The following is a 22,261-nucleotide window of genomic DNA, read 5'->3' on the forward strand; positions in this document are numbered from 1 at the left end:
ACTGTCTAGACTTAAATAATGCATATTTTCTCCCATTCCAGCCCCAGCCACTCTAGCGGGGACCTTGAACAGGCGCCAAGCTCCTGTGATAGGTAAAAGATTTCTGAGGAACAATGACCAGTCACTATTCTGTCCCGTCCCAGGCATCTTTGTTATTTATTAATCCCGCGGAGAAGGTCGTTTCACCTCCCGCGATCTCTATACAATTCGGCATGCATCCTATCCCTTTAAGCGGTACAGCCCTTCAGGAGGTCACTCGCCTCCACTTTGCTAAGTCCCAAGGTTGGTATGTACAGGGTACTAGGCAGACCTGGTACGGCTGCCGAGTCTGTAAGGTAGCTCTTTATAATGATTAAAACTGCTAGGACTTTTACCATCATATATGTTAGTATGTAGGGAGAAGTACTGTCTGTTTTATCTATTTTAATCAGCCCTACACCCCTGTCGCAACCCCGCTGAAGGGCTGTACCACTCAAAGGGATACCTTCCGAGACAAGGATTGGTAGTCGGTACTGATATGTGGCGGAGCCCGCTCCTTTTTTTGTCTATATTTGCCGGAAATACTGTTGGTCACTGTCCTACGCGGGGCACGGGCCCTTTCGGATATATCCCCCGAAGATCCCCGAGATGTTACGCATGGGAAAGTACCATGCAGCCGGAGAGTCCCTGGATGGCTTACCAAATTGCCGGAGGCCCAGATCAGGTTATTATCAGCCACAGACATCCTACTAATCAATCTATTAAGATTTATGGCTTCTTCCGGGCTCTCTTATGATGATGTTTACTCCTTCTAACCATATCACGTAGCCTTAACATGTATAGTGCATATTGAGAATATGCTTTAGTCGAGATCGGACTTGGCACCAAAATATGGCCACCCCCTCTTCCATCGACTCCGATCCGCTGTGGGATACCTGATATTGCTTTGGATCAATTCCTCATGAACTTTCGCTTGCCCGCGGCTCGGCCCAAGACAGCTGTGGTTTTCATACTAGGAAGCCTGCTTTAGATGATAGGTGAATAACCTCGCTTTAAGGTATGGTTTCCTCTTTCCTTTAAGGTAACATAAATCATTGGCTTTATAAATCGCCCAGACACTATCTATACTACCGCCTCCACTGGCGTGTTACGTCTTGATCTAATAGTGGCACTTGCCTGGCACTGTAGGATATTAATGCTAACCTTAGCCGCTCTGTTTTATTTATACCAGCCAAAGAAATAAAGATATTTGTATGTGGATCTTTATAATTATGTACTTTAGGGAATGCTATTAACAGAAGACGACAGAGTTGAGCCTGAATTACATAAAACATAGCATGCCTCCCGTCTCAATAAGAAGTCGATCAACCAGCTTCTCCCACCAAGGCTCTCTTTCTTGGATTAGACGAGGTAGGTTTTTAGCTGAAGGCCATATCTGTTTCCATTCCCAGGTTCGCTTCAGAGCTTCGTAGATAGGGGGAACAGTCTAAAGGAAGTTAACTATAATTCTTTACATAAATCAACCTATGATATAAAAGAATCTTATAAGATATAATAAGAGAAAAGGCTTACACTTCTAACCGGCACTTGAAGTACCGTCTCAAACCAGTCTTGCGCAACTCCTCTATTCTTTACAGACAATAGACCAAGTATGAATACAGGGAGAATAGGGGCATTTGCCGTGAAAAATAGTCCAGATGCTGGGACTGCTTGTATGCATTTGGCTAGGGCTGCTAAATGCCTTCTCACATATCGGTGACTCGGGGGGTACCTATTAGCTGGTTAACTTAACTATTTGGAAGAGCGATCTATGCGTGATCATCCATACCTCTGCACTCGGCATCGAAGATAGATGATCGCGGTGAGAAGCCAAGCATAAGCTGTTTGTTCGATCACCTTCGTAGTGGAGTCAATAGAAGACTCGGCCGACTCGGTGGATTTTAGCTCATATAGCAGCTGGAGTAATTTCTTTGCTGTCAGGGGCACCACAATACTTCGGTTATCCTGATGCAACCTTGTGGCACAGTAATTAATCTGACTCATGATATGCAGTAGTTTCGGCGAAGTGCCGCATCCTCCATGGATTGTCCAGACATCCTCAGATGAAGCCTGTAACAACCAGCTAAATCGATGGCTTTCCTCTATTGGAACAAACCTTTCTGGCTGTGGAAGTTTCGACGTTACCTGCGTAAGGATGATTCCCCGAGCAACCAAGACGGCCTGAGAGATGTGAAGGCTTGTCGGCTGGGGGTGCTGAGGGCTCGTTGGTGGGGACTCCCTAAAGTTGAACGGCAAGGTGTCTCTTATACGCTTTGGAATCTTCTGATTCCAGCATTCTTCCTCCAAGAAAGCGGGTTTCTGCCCCATGTTATCGAGGTACTTTTCCGCCAGCCTTAATCCCTGATACCATGCTGGCTCAAAAGGAGCCTTCGTTTGATGCTCGATCCGGAGGGCCTAATCGATTAGTGTATGTAGTTCATATTAGAGGAAATTCATTACTAACATCTATAGTGGAAAGAATTATCAGTAATGATAAGATCTCGATAGATGATCCGTCTTGCTTGCAGTTGAGGAGGTCGCGGAGGTATGCAACAGTGCGCTTGTGTAATTGGATGGCTCTATAGCCGAATGCATAGTTGTGGATCACTCGATCCCCATTTTCTTTGTCCGGGGTATGGTCGTGAAGATGCACAGCAGCAAGGCATAGAATAGCCGATCGGATTCCCGGACTATTTTGGAATGTAATGAAATCAAGCCATGGATTCGTTTCGTGTATAAAACTTTTGCCAGTGCAGATAGCAAACCAATCTAATGGGAGACAAAACGTTAGATATACAGAACACACTCTGGGTTATCCATCGTCGGACAAGCGCTTCGAATGCAGTAGACCATATATGACGTACAGAAGGCTAGCAAGGTCCGATCTGACGGCTTTTGGACTGCCACGTTCCAACAGGTTGGTATGGTTCGTTGGGGATATGTGAGAGCATGAGCTCTTCCTCCTGAATTGGGGTGGGCGCGTTTGAACTTGAGAAAACTGTTGATCTCGCTACCTATCGGTACAGGGAATATTTTCTCTCCCAATACGATAACATTGTCGCTGTATTCAAAGGCGTTAAGCACAGACTCTTCTAATGCCTTTTGCTCGAGTACTGGCATTGCCTGCAAGCCGGCATGCGGCTTATCCTCTGATATGGTAGCCGAACTGCTTGAGCCAATCTGTATACCAGGGTTCGGTAATAACAAGATAGAACTCAAGTTGATGGAGTCTACTTCAAGATTTTCTTGGGAAATCTTTGACTTCTTTGCACGTTCGTCATACTGACAATCGCTAGATGGCCCACGTTTGGCTGAAGAGACGATGGCCGGGTTCATATTTTGGGTAGTCAACTCCTGAAGCGGAGCTTTGCAAACCCCGAATGCTTGATCTGAATGAGTCAACCAACATCAGACAAGGGAAATAGTTTTGCCACCAATAGTTGCAATCATGAGAAGTAGCGATAAAGTGCATTATATTAACTTACCGCCGAGCTGTAGCGAAGATGGAAGCGAGGAAGGGGGCTTATAGATGGTATGCGGGGGATAAACTTGGCAAAGGGACTCCATCGTAAATATTTAGGACATGTGTTGGCAAGTTTCGGTCGATGATGGAGCGGCTAGAAGAGAATGAGAAATGTAATGAGGGAGGGGCTGATGGTTTGCTTGATACTGGATAGGGCTGGCAGATAGCCATATTAAAAGCGGCTTACACGAGGCGCGTTCCCGGCTACCTGGTCATGCCTGGTCATGGCGGCGCCACGACCGGGCATTATGTCTCATTTGATGACATTAATCCCGTCACTTTTCACAGTTAGGCTGGCCCGGTAGAGACTGAATCCCTCCATTCATAATCCACCAGTGCTGCTGGCCTGGGCTGTATTACATGTTTGCTGGTAGCAGCCCCAGGCTTGCCATGACACGGGGACGGGGCCGTATCGCCGGCTACTGTATCATCCGTGACAGTACCGTTTCACGTGGCGGAGAGGCTCGAACTGACATTTACAGTAAACAGTCTACTCTCGACCCGCCATGGCACCAAATGATACGGTGGTAAGACTAATAAGCTAGGATCGATGATTGAGACTTCTTTGACGAATTAACGCGGCATTTGTTCAAAATGGATAGACTGACAAATTCCAAAATGTTTTTGACGAATAAGGGCGCCTGTGTAAAAATGGGCGATAGAATATGGCATCGACGCCACATCCTTGCGTCCACATAATAAACGGCCGAAATAAAATATTCCCAAAACATCAGGAGTGGAGGGTTTTTGCTTTTTAAGAACCCAGTAGTGACTTTTATCATGTATCCGGCGTTTAGTGGAAACCAATAGAGCTCAAGAAGCTCCTGAATACGATCCTTGCTTACTGCGCTAGCTTCGCTCTGCCGGAGTTCAGTGTTTAGGCTATTGGAGTGTGGCGTTCCTCGCCGATGGGGTTTGCATGCCAGAGCCAGTTGCCTCTCACACCATCAGCGCTGGTAAACCATTCTTACACATGACCAACAATTTCTTCTCCTCCGTGTGCAGAAGGAAGCGTTTCAATTTTTCAGTTGGGGCTTCGGGCACGGACGCACCGCTTCGTCACCATCAAGCCAGGCTATGCGTTCCGCTACTTTGGGCAGCGTCGACAGGGATAAGTTCCGATGGGACCCGCCTTATCAATGTGATTCGATGCGTTGGTGGAGAAAAGATCTGCAGAAATCTGCAGCCTCGTCCTGATTGAGGCTTACCCTCACTTCCCGACTCATGGCTGCCAATGACAACCAGTCGGCCAATGTTGTGAATTGCTTTCATTATTTATGTGGGATGGGATGATGCATAAAAAGGGAATGGCAAGGCCTAGCGGGGCTTTGAATGGACTGGATACAGCACACGTCCGCGCTTTGAAAGCCCAAAATCAACATATTGCATTGAAACGCTGAGCGATGGGAGCAACAAAATCCGCTGCAAAATATAAGTGCAGTATACGTATTCCCTTGTACCTTCGTCGCTCAGCCAAATTAAATAACGACGCAAAACAAGCTCTGTGACTTTCATGTCATGCGAATGTGCAATTTGCATGCCTAGCCTTCTCTACCTAAGACCATGGTTTAATTCCCGATTGGCCGCCCTAATAATTTTTATACAGGAGAAAACATCTCATCCTAGTAAATCCCAACTAAACACATACCTAACCTATACAAAACCAAGCACATAAAGAGAAGTCAACTTATTATAAGGTTAATCCTGTTGTGTTTTCCTTTACTAGATGCTTCTACTCTCTCTATTTAGGTATATATTAAGAATTTCCTTACTGCTGTCTTCTGCCTACACTAGGAAACTCTTTCTCCGACACCGCAGAGATACAGAGAGTGATCTAAAACATTTTATACGGCTTGTATCCGGCACCTACAACATATTAAAGCATTATACAGGTTATCCACTCGAGCACATTAGCTTGGTTAGCTGCCTCTAAAAACTCAGCCACCTATAGGGCTAGATACTTTACCTTGGGCTGCTACCTTAGCATGATGCAATTAAGCAAGGAAAAAGAAACTTATCTTATAGTATATATTTTAATATAAGCTATTAATATATATTCATATTATTAATTCCTTCTATAATTTATAAGCAAACTTATTTAATAAGCTCTTAAAGGCGTTTTTAAATATATATTTTATGTAAGTAACCTTTTTAAGCGTAGATTTAAATATTACAATAACGATTCATTCCATGGTACCCAATACTGATCATCCCATTCTGCGATACACTTAACCTTGGCCGGAGGATCTGGCTGCCACTCGATATGGTCTTCATCTGGATCCTGTTCTGAGACAATATCCGACGTGAAGCCCATCTTTTCTTTAAGTTTTCTCCCCATTTCAAGTTTGTACTCAAGGTTGATGGATGGCACAACTGCAATCTTCCCATATCCGCGGTACCACATATCTTTGCAGAACAACTGTGGCTCACCCTGCGGGCATTCATTTCTTTTTGGGGCCCTGAAGCGCAGACCTTTAATAATTGGCTGAGCACTAAACACTGCGGCGCCGTTCCAACAAGAGAATACTTGAAATGGCCGTTTCGCATCAAATCGGGCTCGAGTTTCTTTCGCATTCCAGAATAGCTCTGACGTGTTTCCCCAGTCACCATCAGGAACGTCCAGGAATGAGTCGCCGTTCATGGCCCGAGAGATCCAAACATCATAGAACCTTGGATTCTCGAGGTTCCAGTCCATTGCGCAGGTCATATCAGCCGTAAGGGATTTCCTCTGGTATACAAGCTCAAGGATGTCATCTGGGCATGCTGTCACGTCGTTCGAGAAGATGATAGTGGTATCTTTGGTGACTTGATCGCGATGCTCGAACAAAGGTTGCAGCGCCAAGTTGCGCAACGCTGCGAGACTCGAAATGCGCTCAGTCTTGGTGGGGTCGATGGGCGATGACTGAAAAACATAGGTTATCCCAAGAGCTTTAAGGTGAGATCTAAGGGCCGATAGAACGTCGCCAGTGCCGTCAGGAGAGTTGCCCTCAACGATAGATAGCATGCAATGTTGAGGGCCAAGAAACTGGATGGCTTCTACGACACTCCCAATAAGACGAGGCAGGAGAATTAGATTTTCTCGTAGATCAAGAGCCAGATAATATCTGATAGTAGGGTTTGATGGCCCCGGCGAGCTGGCGAGAGAGTTGTATCGGGTTGCATTTATACGTGGACACTGGAAGCTTGGAAGCCCGGCTGACTGGTGGTAAAAGATGGCCTTGAGGTAGGCCGAGATGTTCGCTGCCGGAAGAACATCACCTGTTGATAAGGAAGTTACAAACTGTCTTCCAGAGTAGAATTGTTTCTCATTAGGAGAACTAAGAGAACATACCGTCTGATACAGTGATTCGTGAATCCTCCCTATGCAACTCGTCATGTAGGTGCTGACCTGTCGGCACGGAATAGTACGTAGCGAAATGGTGCTTTTGTGACCATAAGGACCAAGTAATTATAGCGAGAGCTACGAGTGGTATCGCCAGCAGCTGTAGTTTCACAGGCATGGTAGGACTACCGAGGCAGGATCGAATCCAGAGAATGGTTATTCCACAGGGAGCAAGGCTTAAGTTTGTAAGTTAACATTATCAGATACCTCAATGAGATAGATCAAGGCAGCACCTTAAAAATAACACCTTAATTCTTTTACACCCCACGGCAGTATAAGAAGGCAATAGATGACCTTTTTTATCATTCAAATGTTCTCGACCCCCACCCTTTGCGCAAAGGCAAGGAGAGACAATTACGCGCGGCCTCAATCAATTCCCCATACGTAAGAGCGTCGTCATGCTACTCACTACTAGTGCCTGGCGTCGTTAAAGCTACTACGAGACAGCCACTCGGACTAACGAGCGCGTCAGACTTGAGGGATAAATTCAAGCCACGAAGTTCGTCATTGCTGGTTGGCAAATAATTTTATTGTTAGGGTCAACGTTGCTCATCATCGATGACTAGCCTTTTCGAGTTTTCTATTAACAGTTCATATGGTAGCTTTGGCCCCAGAGCGTGACGCCTCCAGGTACTGGGGACTCATCTACATTCGCTCAGAAGTTAAACCTCAAATGAAAGGATATGGCTGATATACCTCGATCTGTTCGGGTGACGTAGCAGCCTGGCTTCGGTACAGCCCCAGAGAAGTAGGCATAATATGATGAACGGCAAAATCCAGTAAATGGAAGTAATTGGCCTACATCGATTTGAGAGCGCCTATAATACCTCAAAGAGTGGACATTTCACGGTCTGCTACGAGCTACCCATACTAAGTAACAAGAAATGGGAACCCAAATGGAGAACCTGCGACACCATGGCAGTTGATGGCAGCAGTGTCACTAATCTGACTCCAGCCCATCTCCCAACAAGTCATGCGAAATGCTCAACGGCGAAATTTTGCGTTGCCCTGTGATATCCACACTTTATACAACCCAATCCCAGGCCTGACGACCAGCTTTTAACTTGATATCAATGCGGCTAAACCTCCTCTAAAGCACTATATCCCTTAAGGCGATAACTCTTCTAGTGCCTCTATGCTGCAGCCCAGCGTCGATGATCATCTGATTTACCCCGCATCAGCCATGCGCAGATTTTCTGGCCTGTCTGCCAATTCTCTCTAATTTCATTATCAAGATGAGGCTCTTAAATATTCATAACTGGACGCTGAAAGAATTTATATCTGATAACGAAGTACCGCCCTATGCTATATTATCGCATACTTGGGACGAAAATGAGGTCAATTTCCAGCAGTGGGAGAGTATGGCCACCTCGAGTATCATGGTCGCAGACATCAACAAGATGGAAGGTTACCAGAAAATCAAGAAGTTCGGCCAGGAAGCAGCTAACAATGGGTTCGACTGGGTGTGGGTCGATACGTATGCTCATCCGTACTCCTTAGTCCAAGTCATTAACTAAACCGTCATTCAAGGTGCTGTATCGATAAAAAGAGTAGCGCTGAGCTGAGTGAGGCTATTAACGCAATGTTCCGGTGGTACAGGAACGCTCAAGTATGTTATGTTTACTTGCAAGATGTTCTCTGGTCTACAGATGAAAGAACTATTGGCGAACGATTACTCCCCTCCCGCTGGTTTACCCGAGGATGGACGTTACAGGAGCTAGTTGCCCCTCTTGAAGTTGACTTTTACTCCACTGACTGGAAAAAGATCGGGACTAAAGACGATCTTTGTGGCCCACTTTCGTCTATCACTGGAATAGATGAGCATATTCTTAAAGGTGGAGATTTGGACAGTGTCAGCGTGGCAAGGAGGATGTCTTGGGCTTCTGGCCGGAACACTTCCCGCATAGAAGACACTGCCTACTGCTTATTAGGTATCTTCGACGTTAATATTCCTCTTATATACGGGGAAGGCCGGAAAGCTTTTCAAAGGCTTCAGGTAGCTATCATGAACACCACACACGACCAATCCTTGTTTGCATGGGGTAACCTCGTTACATGCCCCGCTGAACTGATCGATAAAAGTCAGCAACTGGGCACAAAGCCCATCCCATGGAAGGCCCCCCATGACAGGCAACCACTCCTGGGGCTCTTTGCTGATTCTCCAGCCGATTTCAAGGAATCCGCTGACATATGGCCGGTGGACCATGGGTATGCACACCATCATGGCCGACGAAACCCACCAGCTATGGTTAATAAAGGTGTCCTCATCAACCTTGTAATCTACAAGGAGTTTGCCTCTGTTGTATACTGGGACGATCCAGCCATTACTCAACCTCACAACCTCGAGCTTGCTGTTCTGCTCTGTCGTTTCGGAAGCAAAGGAAGCAAGCTTATCGGGCTGGTTTTATACTCTTGGGGAGACGACTATTACTCGCGCACGAACGAAATTGTACCTGTGGATTTGTTTGTGAGCCATATGCGCTTCAAAGCTTGGACACGTCAACGCCACCTTCTACCCTTCAGACCATTTCAACTTTGCAATGGTGACATTCTGTTCCGACGCTGGATGTCCCCAATCAACACCAGTTGGGTAGAAAGGCCGAACACAGCCAGCGGTCCGGCGTGGCGTCAAAGATGCGGCGACAGGGTTCTCCGCATTGAGAGAGATGCCGATGGCGACGAAGAAGAATCTTTCATGTTTAAGATAAGCAAGACTAAAGGGTTTGCCGTTACTTTCAAGAGGACTACTAAATCCTTTGGCCCTATAGGGCCACTTTTGATTGGTGTTTCTCCTTTTACATCTGGGGGAGCAAATGCTATTATGCATAAGGCCAAGGGCAATATCCTAGTCGACCGGGTAGCGAAACATGGTAAGCCATTCGATAATCCAGCATACAGCCATATCATGGAGCAGCCAATTGCAACTTGGGACATAAAGATTGAAGACCTCCCTAGTATGTACGTCAAGGTTGAAAGAATGCCGCTGGATAGTGGAAAGGGTGGAGCGGTTGATGTGGTAGATTTCATAATTCAAGCGGATGGGCCATTAGCGAAATAGATAGTGGTTATTGTATCTTACTAAAGATTAATTTAAGATTTATTCTTGAATACCTTAGTCTTTTAACTAAGATATATTATTATATACCTCTTAGCTATATTTAAATTATATTTATTAGTCTTTGCTTAGATTTTAGCTTATTAGTTATTAATAAAACTTTATTTTATTAATTAAGCCTAATATATATTAAATTTACTATAAAGAGATATAATAATTTAATAATAATTAATACCTTATTTCATATAATGTATTTATTATAAACCTAAGTATAACTTAATTTATTTATAATTAGCAATTAATTATTATAATAAATAAATTTAAATAATATATTAAAAATATTACCTTTTTAGTTTTTATTTTTAATAATTATATATACTTTACTTATATTAAATAGTTATTTATAATATAATAACTTAAGAAGTATGTATTTTATATAGTAATTAATTTTATTTTATATATATATATAAAATAATAAATTTTCTTATAGTTTTATATATATTTAAACTTTTAAGCTTTAAAATACTAAAAATAGTATAAATAGACATTATTAAATATTTAAATTTAATTTATATCTCTAGTTCTAGGCCAGGCTGGATTCCATGTAATCCTAATCAACATAAACGATTACCTAATTAGAAATTATTATGGGGCCCCTTCTTTTCCCAGACCTGCGGCTATAAGAGGGGCTGACTCCCCCACACCATCTCCAACGTGCCCAATCTTGAACCAGTAAAAGCTAAAATCTTTCAAGTTCTGCCATGCCCACGGACGCCCCTGCCACCCGGCGACAGGCTACGTCGCCTAATAACGAGTCCCTGAGGCTCAAGAAAAGGGAGTCAGACCGCAAGGCCCAGCGCATCTCACGCGAGAGGACCAAGAGCCGCATCGCCTATCTCGAGGATCTTGTTCAGAAGCTGAGCAGCGGAGATGATAACGGCAAGACCTTATCATTAATGGCCCAACTGTCAGAGGTAACGGAGCAGCGGGACTCGCTGGTTCGCTTTCTTGATTCCACATCCTCGTCCTTGACTAAGCGTCTCTCCGATGCGAAGAACTGGGAGAGCAGGACTTCACCCGAGGAGCAGCCTCAAGTACAGCCAAGCGTATCTGGTACTATTTACAGGGAATTTCCTGTGTTGCTACCGGACTTGGTGGAGACTTTTCCGGCCGACAATGAGCTTGGTCTGTTTTCGCCTGACTTCGCTAGGACCCTCCCGACCCCAAAGGACACATCATTAGACGGCGACCAGACATGTATAAACCAAGAGTTCGGGACAGAGCAAGATCGTCTCCTGCCTCCAGCTACGTACAGTGTATCGCATGGCTACTCCGTTGTTAACGCGATTCCAGCCGCGTCAGCGTCAGCATCAGATCAGAAATCCCATTGCGATTGCACTTCCTCAGAAACAAGGCGGCTCTCGGATGGATCAGTGGTTAGCCGAAACATATGGCAAGCGGGCAACCAGGCCTTAAAAGACCCTTCACTCCTATCGGCCTCGATGCTTGAGCTAGAACACAACGCCAGTGATGATGTCCCAATACGCGTTGTGCTTTATGGCTGGGATCATCTTGCGCAGTCGGGGAAAATGACATTACTTTGGAAGAGGATTCGGCACCTCGACGAGATTTGCTTTTCTGCTTGTGGCCAGGTAGAGCGTCTTGCCGTGATTCACATGGTTCACCGCTACATGCGCGCCTACTCCAACCCAACATCAGCCAACACAACCATTTTGCCGCGATGGTATATGAAATCGTTTGTCTCAACCCCCTTCCACTTCACTCACTACCTAACTGGGTTGCCCAAGTACGTCATCACAGGATAGCTCTGGCCATCCGGCCGTTGACTACCTTGCCTGGTAAGACTCAGATCAAGCCTTTATGGGCGTAGCATCGAGAGCTTATAGTAATCAACAGGCCGTCCCTACGCCGTCAATTTATAGACTACCCGCATCGATACTGTAGTAACCTATTCTGGCACATGTTTGGTGAGCACCTGCGGATCTCATGGCCCTACGAATTCCGTGATGCATATATCATCAACGTAGGGCTCGGTAGGTATAGCCTTTCGTCCCTATTCAGGGACACAATCTCCAATCTCGGCTCTTGGGCCATGCATTCGGATTTCTTTTACCATTTCCCTGCACTTGCTCAGGACGTGCCCAAGTTCCAGCAAGATAGTCTTCCCGTTACTATTCATTCTTTGCGTTTTCAGCCCAACTCATTAGGGTACCTGTCTCAAAGTCGAACTCCGTCACATCAGGGCACTCTTAAGGATGCGCGTGGCACAATTTCTGATGCTTCTAAGGATGGTGAGGACGATCAGGGATGGAGTTGCGATCCTAACTCCGGGCATTATAACTGGTTTTTGGACGACCTTTAGCCTCAATATTTACTTTATATTCAAATTCTCTGAATACCACAGTCTGGCGAATGTTTAATTATCAAGCCGTGTTTCTTTTTCTTCTTGACTAGGTATTTAACAACGAGAGAAGTCACACCATGGTATAAAATGGAGTTGCGAATTGCTGTCCTGAGTAATCGGTTACTCATCCCTCCAAACTAATTTGGCAGCTCCCCGTTCTTCCGGGTTTCAAAGATCATTTCAAGCTTTGGGCAGAGAAGTGTAAACCCGTCTGCCAACCCGTCTTGAAATAGCTCGGATGTTTGGTCCGGAGCAAAGCGGAGGTCAAATTTGGAGACGATATGCGACAAAACATGCCTAATTTCAAAAAGCCCAAGTTGCTTTCCAGCACAAGAGTAACGCCCTGTGCATTAAGTCAGACCAGACAAGACAAGAAAATGTATTGTCAGATAAAATGGCTTTTCTGTAGGGACTCACCAATGGAGAAGGGGGCAAAAGCCGAAGCGTCGCGGACGAGTTCGGGCTGCGTTGTCCATCGCTCGGGAATAAAGTTGTTGGGGCGCACAAAGCATCTTTCGTCTGGCCACACGCACGCATGGTCAGCTGTGTCCCGAGATAGGTTTGCCCAAACGGTGGTGATCACTACCTACCCCGGTTCAATGTGTAGGTCGGTGTTTGGACAATCATATTTCCTGGGATAAATGTTCCGCTGATTTGCAGGCCTTGCGGAGGTGTGATTCTCTGCAGACCTGAGGGAATAGCTGGGTAAAGGCGCATTGTCTCATCGATGACAGCCTGCAGGTATTTAAGTTTGGCAAGAGCGCTGTGGCTATGAGTATCCTCTGGCTTCAGGAGATCGTCAACTTCTGTTCGAAGCTTCCGGTAGACATCGGGATGACGGGACAGCTCAAACAGGGCACAGGTGAGGCTTGTGGAAGTAGTGTCGCTGTGTAATGTAAATGGATCAGTTCTCCATCATGCCTTGACACATCCTTCACTCCAAAACATACCTCCCTGCAACTACAATAAGGTGGGCATCGCCCAGGAGGTTGAGTTCGTCTTGCTTCGTGTGGACTGACTGTTCTCTGTACGCACCAAGGAGCCAGGAAAATAAGTCAGGAAGGTCTGGCTCATTCTGCTATCTGGTCAGAGGAGAACGGGTGGATACTACTGGAGGAACGGTATTACCTTTGCCCTCTGATCCACATGTGTTCTTAGCCATTTCAGAAAGTTTGCAATCTGGTAGTTTAAGATAGGTATGCTCTTTATGAGTAGATAGAGCCACGAGGATCGAGCAATCTGAGTGCCCCATAAGGTGGATGTCTGTGTCAGATCCATGTAATAGTGCCTGACTCCGTCATTAAGCATATTGAAGCTCTTCCCAAATGCAAGATCACCCATGACGTCGAATCCGTAGAAGTTGCACCATTCCGTAATGTCCACCGGTTTGCCACATCTCTTTTGTAGCTGACTGATTAACAAATGCGTGTATTTTTCCACTCTTGGCTCGTAATCGCGCATAGCTTTTGGAATGATTAGTCTGACATTGAAAATTCGGGAGACGAACTTCATACCTTTTGCACTAAGGCCCCTGTCCCATACTTTCCTTCTGTGTGCATGCTCCTGCTTGTCTCTCGAGGCATGCAACGATATTGAAGGCACAAAAACATTATACCAAGGGCCCTTTAGACAAGGTGACGAATTCTGGTAAATTGCAGCCACAGCACTTGGTGATGCAATGGACATTTCAGATGGACCTTGAATAATAGCAGGGGTTAGCATCGCATTGATATACAGCTAAGAGGTAAATACCCAGTCTCACAAAATCGCCATAGGTATTGTGTAGCTTTTGCATTTCCGAGAACATGTGAAACTTCTTCATAGACATCGATACAGCGTACAACGAAGATATGGGAGCAAAGGTAGGACCAGGGAATCGGCGCAAAGCATGAAAGAAGAATCTGAAGATGACCATGCTGCCGTATATCCCAGCTATGAAGGTTGCCAGGAGGGCAGAAGCAGTATACCAGGCACTGAGAAGGCTCTGGTGATCCAGGTCACGATGATAGGCTATGAGGGTGAAAATGAATGCATAGATAAGACCAAAGAAAGCGATTATACGGTGAACGGCAACATCCCATTCGCCGATCCGAAATATAGCGAGGTGAGTAGCGACACCACAGAAAGCGACAACAACCAGGACAGGAAAGCTGTCGAGTTGAATAGCGCTAAGATTCATCATAGAGAAGGTGATAATGGTAGTCAAAAAGAAGTAATTGTCAGTGTTATCACTCGCACAGGTCAAAAGATATGAGCACTCTCTATACTATAGCTATTTTAATGTAGAAGGTTGACATCTGACCCTTTGACTCAGGGTCAAGAGTAGTACCCCACATGATATTCGCTCACTTATGCAGCTGTGCTATGCAAGATATGTTGGACTGCCTTGTCTGTCCCAACACGTTTGACGATCCTGAGTCAGTCGGCCCTGAGTAAGTCGACCACACACAGGCCCCCATACGGCATAACTGAGGGGCAGAACTGAATTGGGCGATATACAAAGACCGGATCGACGACTTTAGGCCTGAGGAATGAAATGATGTGATGTTCCAGGCTTTTGGCAAAGTTCACACATACATAACTACAGATGGAGGGCAAGTCTATAAACAGTAATTTCTTGTAAACAACTTGCCATCAGTGCCTTAGTCTAGGCGTTCAAGGATGCCCTATTGTCGGCGGGTTATTAATAATCTCTCTCTACTGTTCCGTAGATTTGTGATGGCATCTACTACCCCAGATTACACTACCCCATACCCCGCGTTTGGCTGATGCGCGTTGACTCAGGAATCGCTGCCTCAGCGTTTTGAGCTAATTCCTTAACTATGGATCCTGCTAACCCTTAGCATCTAGGATTGACAGTGAGCCAGAACTGGTATAGTTAGATTTCTAAACAGGCAAACTGGTTTATCTTAGGTTTATATTTACCGATAAGAACAACCCCACCTTTTTATCTTCCCACTTCTGTCGTCCTACTGAAGAATTTTATAGAATGGTGTAATTACGAGTTACCCGAGGTAACTATGTCAGTAATATCTGAGCGACAGCCTGAGCAATGATTGCACGGTCCTAAATCTACAGCAAACTTGCTGTTGCTATCGATCGTACTGTACCCCTTAAGCGGTACCGCCATGCGTTTTGGGTGAGGAGGGTTGGCCATAATGGCTGAAATAAGCTATAAACGGCGCTGAGAGTACTTAAGAAGATAAAGCGGGGTAGGAACATGATTCGGGCTTTACAGATGTTTATAGTTGAGATTGAATGCGTGTGATCTCAAGATTAGGCTCGCACGGTGAAGCAGGAATACGACCAACTGCGGCAGTCGAATGGTTAGTTATATGACAGCCACAACTGCAACACCTCTGCTACCAGAGTGATAGGGATTGTGAATGTGACGCAATAGGGCACATAGGATCTTGGGTATTTAAAGACCAACAGTTCATCGAAGATGCTGCAGTACGAAGCATAGAAAAAGGAAGTTATTAGTATTTTGGGAGATTAAATTGGCAAGGTTTGGACTTTGAGATTATATATAGGGAGGCTACAGGAGTCATTTGAGCTTGCCAGAGCCTTGCAAAATCTGCATTTTTCAAAGGCAAGCTAGGTCCCGGCCTAAATAGCGCATCGTACCAAGACACTGACGGTTAGGTCTAGGTCCATCCACTAATGCCTATTCCCCTCTTTGCCATCGCTGAGTTCTTCTACGACAATTGTTCCAGTCACGAATCTTTTCAATTGGGTCTTGAAGAACTCGTTGATATCTTTCACGAGCTCAAGAACGTCAAGAATCACGAACAAAGCTATGTTGACCTGTTACCTAGATCATGCATCTCTAAAACTGCGGAAATGCTCAACAATGGCGTGAAGTCATGCGAGAACCGCTCGTACACAGTGCGTGGAGCTTTGACTTGAATCAATCGACTTACGGTTTCGTTTAGCTATTTCTCAAGTTACAAATAGCCATCTGAGACTAATACCCAATTATGAAGTGCAACACGTCGTAGGATCGATGCCATTGTTGGGTCCCGCGCCCAGCGTCGTTTCTTGTGCCACTTTTCGCTTACCATCATCACCGAAAAGAACCTTTCTGCGGCAGCGGAAGCCGCCGGATCTTGTTCTCCTCGACAGTTTAGGCTTTTCAAGGACCGGGGAGACGTCAGTACACGTGTACATCATGTATTTAAACCTCTAGCTCGTAGAAATAGCAGAAGTAGCAGCTCAATAAAATCAAAGCGGCAGTTTAATTACTTACAGAATGGCGGATTCTGTTATTTCAGGACTGAGTCAAAAATTGAATCATGGGATGAGCTGAACGCCCGACAACAGTGGGTGCTCAGGTCAGGAGATGTCTTATAACAATACGGCATAGAGGCGACAGCGACCTCTCGAGAAGAGAGTCGTCCTCTAACCTCTAGGTACATCCGGTCTGCCAGCCCGGTTATCTTCAGAGGGCGTGGTTTAAGCCGTAGTGGGGGTAACTCTTCCATTATCCTTAGAAGACCCCCCTTCAAGAGTCAGTGCAGAAGAACGTTTTCTCCGATGGCGATTATCCAAATATCTTGCTCTAGAACGGTGGCTCATGGAAACCCGGCGATAGCTGTGACGTCGAACGAACCATTTTTACATGTCACGAACGGGTCTCCGTTTAGCTTGCTTGCTTTCCTCATTACCTAGCCAGGTGGGCAAAGATGACTGAGAGTTGGCCAGGGACAGACGGGATATCCAGTCACGCCGGTCTACGGGTTGCTCGGGGGATGATGCTGGCTGGACCTAGCGATGAGTAGCTCAATTCTACTCCTTTTCGTCGATACCATCCGCCCAAAGAACATAGCAAACCCTCTGGGAGCCTTTCGCGATGGTGGGATCTTCAGCAATTTTTGGGGTCTACTAGACGTCAATGCACTTTGCTAAACACGACAGGATTAACTAGCCATCGGTCTCCGAAGAAGCAGCAGGGCCAAATCTAATGACTATGACGCAATCGAATCCTGACGTTAGTGGAGTTGAATTGCTGTTGATCATTAATATACTCAATATGTAAAAATACACTGAGTGGCTCCGTGCCCCTGATAACTGCTAGCAAGTCTTCGAAGCAGCACGAAATGTCCATAGTAGCCTTGGTCTTGGCATGACTGAATAACATCTTAGTTATCGCCGGATACATGTGAGAGCTGGGAAAGCAGTTGAGCGATTTTCCTCCAGCCTGGGTATCTGCCGCGTTATCGAACCGGTCAGGGCAGCAATTATTCCCGGTGGAGGATGCAAGTGACAGAGAGAGTTACCATGTATTGACAAGCACGCTTAAACGGACAGGTGACTGCGCAGACCACTGCGCTTACATGGTCGATTTCTTCCATCCTCCGCTAAGCCTTCAGATGAGTCGCTCAGGCGATCACGAGACTAGTCACTCTTTTAGGTCACATTAAGTTAGGCAACCATTTAGGGGATTATAACTTTCATCTACCTGAAAACGGGGCTTGCTTCAATAAAGCCAAAATAAATAACTGCCTATCTAGCATGGGGCACTATTAGCCTCCTTTCTGCACTACAAAATCTTATTGTAATTATAACCCTGTTTCAGCCACAAAGTTTCTAGCATCTGACTCCTACCGGAAACTGGAAGGATGGATTCATATCCTTACTTGGACCCCGCGCGCTGAATCCTTTACAACTGATTGATTTGCTCCCGATGTTCCGGTCCCTCGGAGCCATGGATCCATGCCTTCATCCTCCTCGTTCGAGAATTTGACGAACTACCACATTCGTCTCATCTCGAACATAATTTGGGCTGATGTACTCTGAGACAAGGCGTAGATTGCGAGTTGTAAGATCAACGCTCCTACGCTGTTTGCGCAGCTAAATAGGCTAAAAGCCTAGTCTTGCCACATCTTGATTCTTGGTTTCAACTTTTACAGGAGTTAACCGCCGGTTTTCTGAATAGAGCTATTCCTGTAAAAGCGAATGTAATGGAGGCTGGGGAAATCCTGGCAATTTCAGTGCACTTGCCTTGCAACGTAGGGAATAGGAAGTAGGCTGCGAACACATGAGAATAGAAACCGACTTGTCCATCATGAGATAACTTTGGCCACTTACAAAAGACAAATGTATTTAAGCAGGGCTTCACTCTCAACATTGGAAACCTCTCATCATTGCATCACTGCATTCTCTTCTACATCCGACTTTCAACAAGTTATTGACAGCCAAACAATCTCCTTGCCATCACTCATCATGCGTTTCAACCTAGTTGTTCCCTTTGCCTGCATGTCTTTGGCGGCAGCGATGCCCGCAAAGCGTGAACCTGTTGACGAGCGTGCTCGTCATAAGATCCTCGGTGATCTTGAGGCTCGAGGCGAGACTCTGGAATCCCTCGTCAAGCGCATCGATGCAAAGATTTATCGCGACGACATTCCTGATTGCAACAAGGAAGACCCCAGCTTCATGAATCCCAAGCAAACTGGATATGGTGTCGACCAAGGCGTGAAGCTCCCCAAGAGCGGAAAAGATGGCGCCTGTACTACAGGTCACAACGATGATCATTGCTGGACTGAGTACTGGTTCGTAGAGTGTGCTGTTGAGTATTCTAGCTGGCAGAACTCGGGGGCGGCGATTGACTGCAACTCCAACGTCGACCAGATTAGACAGAGTTGCACTTCCTACTCTTATTCTTCCAGCAACGGTATTGATTACAAGATCCTAGATGGAGCCTTGGAGTTTGCTATTCCAAACACTGAGGCAAAGGTCAGTTTGGGATCGAGTATCAACTATCAACACACAGACGTGGATGGTACTACAATCATGATTTGCACCACTGATTCGACGACCAAGTAAGTAGACACCTACTCTGCATGTCCTAAAATTTGTTGCTGACTTTGAGGATCTAGCACCTGCCAGTGGGAGGATCAGGACTGCCACCAGGTCTGGTTTGCCGATCGTACAAAGCGAATTTGGGGCCACATGGATCGAGTTTGTCTTGGAAAGTCTGACGTTGGTAAGTTCAATGTGTCTCCGCAGATGGATGAGAACTAACAGACACATACAGAGGTTCAGCAGCAAACCCTCAACGCCAATGGACGCTATGTTCGCGGCCAGGCCAAGTTCAGCATTGCCATTCCTGTCAACCATATTGTTGGCTGCAACGCGAAATGCTCCGACCTGGCGTACAGTGAGCCTATTCCGTCAGACGGAACTGTCCGCGTACCTTTCGATATCACCTTTGATTAGGTTGTATGCCGGTATTTCTGAGGGCCTGTGAAGTGAGAGAGAGTGAAGTGGCGGATGTTGCCAGGCTTGGCAGAGATGTTAAAACTTTCATTCACCGAAGACTTTCTAAATTGCCACAGCGCAAGTAAGGATAGGCTTGACAACTATTTAGAAACAAGTTATCTTGATGTATGTAGAGAATTGTTACTATGTTTAAAAAATGAAGCGGAGATTGCATATCAATCCATATTCTTGACTATTCTGTATTACCCAGTGATGGCCCGTAAAGAGACCTGTTCTGTTTTCCGTGCCTTTTTGTTCGTGATCGATTGCCGATTGAGGCTTGGCTTGGCTTGTACCCTGGTTGTGGTCCGGATTCGTTTGAGGGTTCTGTGTATGCTAGAATTACTAAAACGCGAAATTATCGCGTCTCTAATTAAATAAGTTATTCGACAATTCTAATTGATCATATTTGCAGTTGTGTAACAACTGTTAAACATCTACCTTAGTTTATCACTCATTCTGCGCAGCCGAATCTGGCTTCTAACGCGCTTATCTCCCTTGGTGCTTAAGCCAAGAAAACACCAGGCGCCCGAGCCAATCAGGAGCTAAAAGCGTATCCCCTGCGAAAACTCCCCAGACATCTGAAAAATTGTTTATTTCATTCATCGATCGGATAGGTGCCACAAGCAAACATAGCGCTATGTCCCAATCCCAGACTACAGAGAGCGTATCTTCTCTTCAATACTCGTCTTTAAGCATGGCAAAAGGAGATGATGGTCGCTCTCAGCCTTTATCTCTTGTACAGGCATTCGATGCTGCGACTGCCAAGGTCAATGATATCGTGGCAGCTCTGATGAGAACTGGTGGCTGCGTCCTCAAGGGTGCCATAGTCGCCGAGGATCTAGCCCAGATCGAAAAAGGACACCCGCACCTACATCCAGGGCGATGGCGCTTGGGCTAGAGACTTCTTTCCAAAAGAGACCAAGAGGGTCATAGACCGTATCGGCAAATCTTCTGCCTTCACCAAAGCCATCATTCAAAGCCCTCTCGTCCTCACTGCCGCCAAGCAAATGCTTACTTCAACATACAACTGTTAGGTTAACGGCAAGTAGAAGATGTTTATTAGCAAGCCACAACTAAACAACACCATCATCTTCAGCATCGCACCAGGCGCCCAAGACCAAGAATTACATAGGGATGACATAATTTACCACAACCCAGTGCAACAGCGCACTGCAGCTAAGTATAAGATCAGTGAAGACGCAGGCTTAAGGTATTTTGTAGCTGGAAAGAAGACGACAAAGGAGAACAGGGCCACACGTTTTATTCCCGGCTTACATCTCTAGGACCAGACCACACACCCTGGCAAGAGCCTTACATTTTATGCCGAGATAGACACTAGTGATACCTTCTTATTCCTGTCTAGTTATTTTCATAGTAGCTCAGCCAATAAGACTCCTAATCAAGAACAGCTTATATACAGCTGCTTTTACACCAAAGGGTTTCTGCAACAAGAAGAGAATCAGTAACTTGCAGCGCCCTTTGATACAATCTCCGACAAGTATGACCAGAAGACTCTAGAACTGGTCGTTTACAACCTAAGCCCACCTTTCATAAGATAGGTGGAGTTAAAGCACCCTTTACAGTATCTCCAAGGAACAGAAGCCTTCAAAGACCTATGTTAATTAAACAACTTTATAATAATTTCTTTTGTATCCTCGAGTTTTTGAATTAATCGGCCTTAAATGGTATATCGGGATATCTTCGCGCTGTGCCTCCTGTACTAGTCAACGATACGTACTGGTTGACCAAGAGACACAATCTTGGGGGCGGTTTAAACCTCCGCACAACTGGCATTTTTCCCTTTCTTTCCACCTGCAAATTAACCCCCCAAGCCTGCTGTGGGGTCGCCATTGGTCATTCGCTGGTTCCCACTTCGGTATGATGATTGTTCTCTAACTTGGTGATACCTTTCGGGTATTTAGGAGTTTGCTGAAAGGATTCCTCTTCTTGAATAGGGCTTTATGTTTTCTATATTCGATGATCTTAAGCTTCAATCCACTTGACGTCAATACCCGTCTGACATAACGCTACAAAATAAAAAGCCGTCTATCCATAGGTTAGCGATATCTAAATTATTAAAATAAGCAACTCTAGGATGTTTACGTATGTCTCAAACAGCCCGAAATCAACGTTTATTACTTTCTCGGCCTTTTGTAAACCACTATTATATTAGTTGAGCAACACCAGAGCGCTCCCTGAAACAAATACAAAACCGCCTGAACGAAACCGAGGTACCCTACCCTGAAGTCGGGTGCACAAAATGATCGGCAGTGAAGCTACTTGCGGCTTATTAGTGTCGACCAAGAAGAGGGACACGGCAGACTCTGCAGCTAATCTGATTAGTAATGACCGGAATCTTGGTGGCTGGAGAGCCCAACCCCTGCCCCCGACCCCTGTCCCGCTTCTACGCGCGCACAGAGCAGAATCCCCGCGGGGATGTAGACAGATCGGCCTTCCACCATCCAGACTCGAGGACTGGAATCATCGTCGGCTATTTCAAGTGGATGCTGCGATATCAACCTAATCTTTCGCAAAGAGGCCCACGGCTAGCTTACACCCCACTTCGGGACTAATCACACGTCTTTGGCCTTCGCA

At 45.7% G+C, this 22,261-nt stretch overlaps 7 protein-coding genes across 10 annotated transcripts; 4 read left to right on the plus strand and 3 right to left on the minus strand.

The window, feature by feature from the left end:
- Nucleotides 1–1,733: 1,733 nt before the first annotated feature.
- FOXG_17436 (uncharacterized protein) lies at nucleotides 1,734–3,407 on the minus strand. The gene is made up of 4 exons (XM_018397441.1): nucleotides 2,883–3,407; nucleotides 2,483–2,787; nucleotides 1,808–2,433; nucleotides 1,734–1,757 (listed from the first exon to the last, which is right to left on the minus strand). The coding sequence occupies exons 1-4, from the start codon at nucleotides 3,352–3,354 to the stop codon at nucleotides 1,754–1,756; spliced, it is 1,407 nt and encodes a 468-aa protein (XP_018258427.1). The 5' UTR covers nucleotides 3,355–3,407; the 3' UTR covers nucleotides 1,734–1,753.
- Nucleotides 3,408–5,711: 2,304 nt separating this feature from the next.
- FOXG_17437 (uncharacterized protein) lies at nucleotides 5,712–6,850 on the minus strand (the record flags this gene model as incomplete). The annotated part of the gene is made up of 2 exons (XM_018397442.1): nucleotides 5,712–6,799; nucleotides 6,823–6,850. 2 exons carry the CDS (start codon nucleotides 6,848–6,850, stop codon nucleotides 5,712–5,714), a joined length of 1,116 nt encoding a protein of 371 aa, XP_018258428.1.
- Nucleotides 6,851–8,094: 1,244 nt separating this feature from the next.
- FOXG_17438 (uncharacterized protein) lies at nucleotides 8,095–10,097 on the plus strand. Of its 3 annotated transcripts, XM_018397444.1 has the most exons (3): nucleotides 8,095–8,400; nucleotides 8,454–8,532; nucleotides 8,689–10,068. In XM_018397444.1, the coding sequence occupies exons 1-3, from the start codon at nucleotides 8,159–8,161 to the stop codon at nucleotides 9,979–9,981; spliced, it is 1,614 nt and encodes a 537-aa protein (XP_018258430.1). In that variant the 5' UTR covers nucleotides 8,095–8,158; the 3' UTR covers nucleotides 9,982–10,068. The 3 variants fall into 3 exon arrangements, with proteins under 3 accessions (XP_018258430.1, XP_018258431.1, XP_018258429.1); XM_018397445.1 differs by having other exon boundaries at nucleotides 8,095–8,639; nucleotides 8,689–10,097; XM_018397443.1 differs by having other exon boundaries at nucleotides 8,454–10,072.
- A 600-nt stretch (nucleotides 10,098–10,697) lies between these two features.
- FOXG_17439 (uncharacterized protein) lies at nucleotides 10,698–12,477 on the plus strand. 2 transcript variants are annotated; one of them, XM_018397446.1, is made up of 3 exons: nucleotides 10,698–11,734; nucleotides 11,787–11,837; nucleotides 11,896–12,477. In XM_018397446.1, the coding sequence occupies exons 1-3, from the start codon at nucleotides 10,740–10,742 to the stop codon at nucleotides 12,359–12,361; spliced, it is 1,512 nt and encodes a 503-aa protein (XP_018258432.1). In that variant the 5' UTR covers nucleotides 10,698–10,739; the 3' UTR covers nucleotides 12,362–12,477. The 2 variants fall into 2 exon arrangements, with proteins under 2 accessions (XP_018258432.1, XP_018258433.1); XM_018397447.1 differs by having other exon boundaries at nucleotides 10,698–11,837.
- Nucleotides 12,478–12,540: 63 nt separating this feature from the next.
- Nucleotides 12,541–14,582, minus strand: FOXG_17440 (uncharacterized protein; the record flags this gene model as incomplete). Its single annotated transcript, XM_018397448.1, has 7 exons — nucleotides 12,541–12,746; nucleotides 12,821–12,922; nucleotides 12,994–13,289; nucleotides 13,354–13,478; nucleotides 13,532–13,866; nucleotides 13,918–14,100; nucleotides 14,156–14,582. The coding sequence occupies 7 exons, from the start codon at nucleotides 14,580–14,582 to the stop codon at nucleotides 12,541–12,543; spliced, it is 1,674 nt and encodes a 557-aa protein (XP_018258434.1).
- A 4,046-nt stretch (nucleotides 14,583–18,628) lies between these two features.
- On the plus strand, nucleotides 18,629–19,621 carry FOXG_17442 (uncharacterized protein; the record flags this gene model as incomplete). Its single annotated transcript, XM_018397449.1, has 3 exons — nucleotides 18,629–19,224; nucleotides 19,282–19,388; nucleotides 19,440–19,621. 3 exons carry the CDS (start codon nucleotides 18,629–18,631, stop codon nucleotides 19,619–19,621), a joined length of 885 nt encoding a protein of 294 aa, XP_018258435.1.
- Nucleotides 19,622–20,360: 739 nt separating this feature from the next.
- On the plus strand, nucleotides 20,361–20,700 carry FOXG_22805 (uncharacterized protein; the record flags this gene model as incomplete). The annotated part of the gene is made up of 2 exons (XM_018403219.1): nucleotides 20,361–20,492; nucleotides 20,545–20,700. The coding sequence occupies 2 exons, from the start codon at nucleotides 20,361–20,363 to the stop codon at nucleotides 20,698–20,700; spliced, it is 288 nt and encodes a 95-aa protein (XP_018258436.1).
- Between the last annotated feature and the right edge of the window lie 1,561 nt (nucleotides 20,701–22,261).

Source organism: Fusarium oxysporum, genomic scaffold, assembly GCF_000149955.1.
Source record: "Fusarium oxysporum f. sp. lycopersici 4287 supercont2.49 genomic scaffold, whole genome shotgun sequence".
NCBI lineage: Eukaryota > Fungi > Ascomycota > Sordariomycetes > Hypocreales > Nectriaceae > Fusarium > Fusarium oxysporum.

Coding starts and splice junctions, on each gene's coding strand:
- FOXG_17436 (XM_018397441.1), bottom strand. CDS start 3,354: ATGAACCCGGCCATCGTCTCTTCAGCCAAACGTGGGCCATCTAGCGAT. Junction 2,788..2,882: donor TCGGACCTTGCTAGCCTTCT/GTACGTCATATA, acceptor GTCTCCCATTAG/ATTGGTTTGCTATCTGCACT. Junction 2,434..2,482: donor TAATTCTTTCCACTATAGAT/GTTAGTAATGAA, acceptor CTAATCGATTAG/GCCCTCCGGATCGAGCATCA.
- FOXG_17438 (XM_018397443.1), top strand. CDS start 8,159: ATGAGGCTCTTAAATATTCATAACTGGACGCTGAAAGAATTTATATCT. Junction 8,401..8,453: donor GACTGGGTGTGGGTCGATAC/GTATGCTCATCC, acceptor CCGTCATTCAAG/GTGCTGTATCGATAAAAAGA.
- FOXG_17439 (XM_018397446.1), top strand. CDS start 10,740: ATGCCCACGGACGCCCCTGCCACCCGGCGACAGGCTACGTCGCCTAAT. Junction 11,735..11,786: donor CCGCGATGGTATATGAAATC/GTTTGTCTCAAC, acceptor GGGTTGCCCAAG/TACGTCATCACAGGATAGCT. Junction 11,838..11,895: donor GCCGTTGACTACCTTGCCTG/GTAAGACTCAGA, acceptor AGTAATCAACAG/GCCGTCCCTACGCCGTCAAT.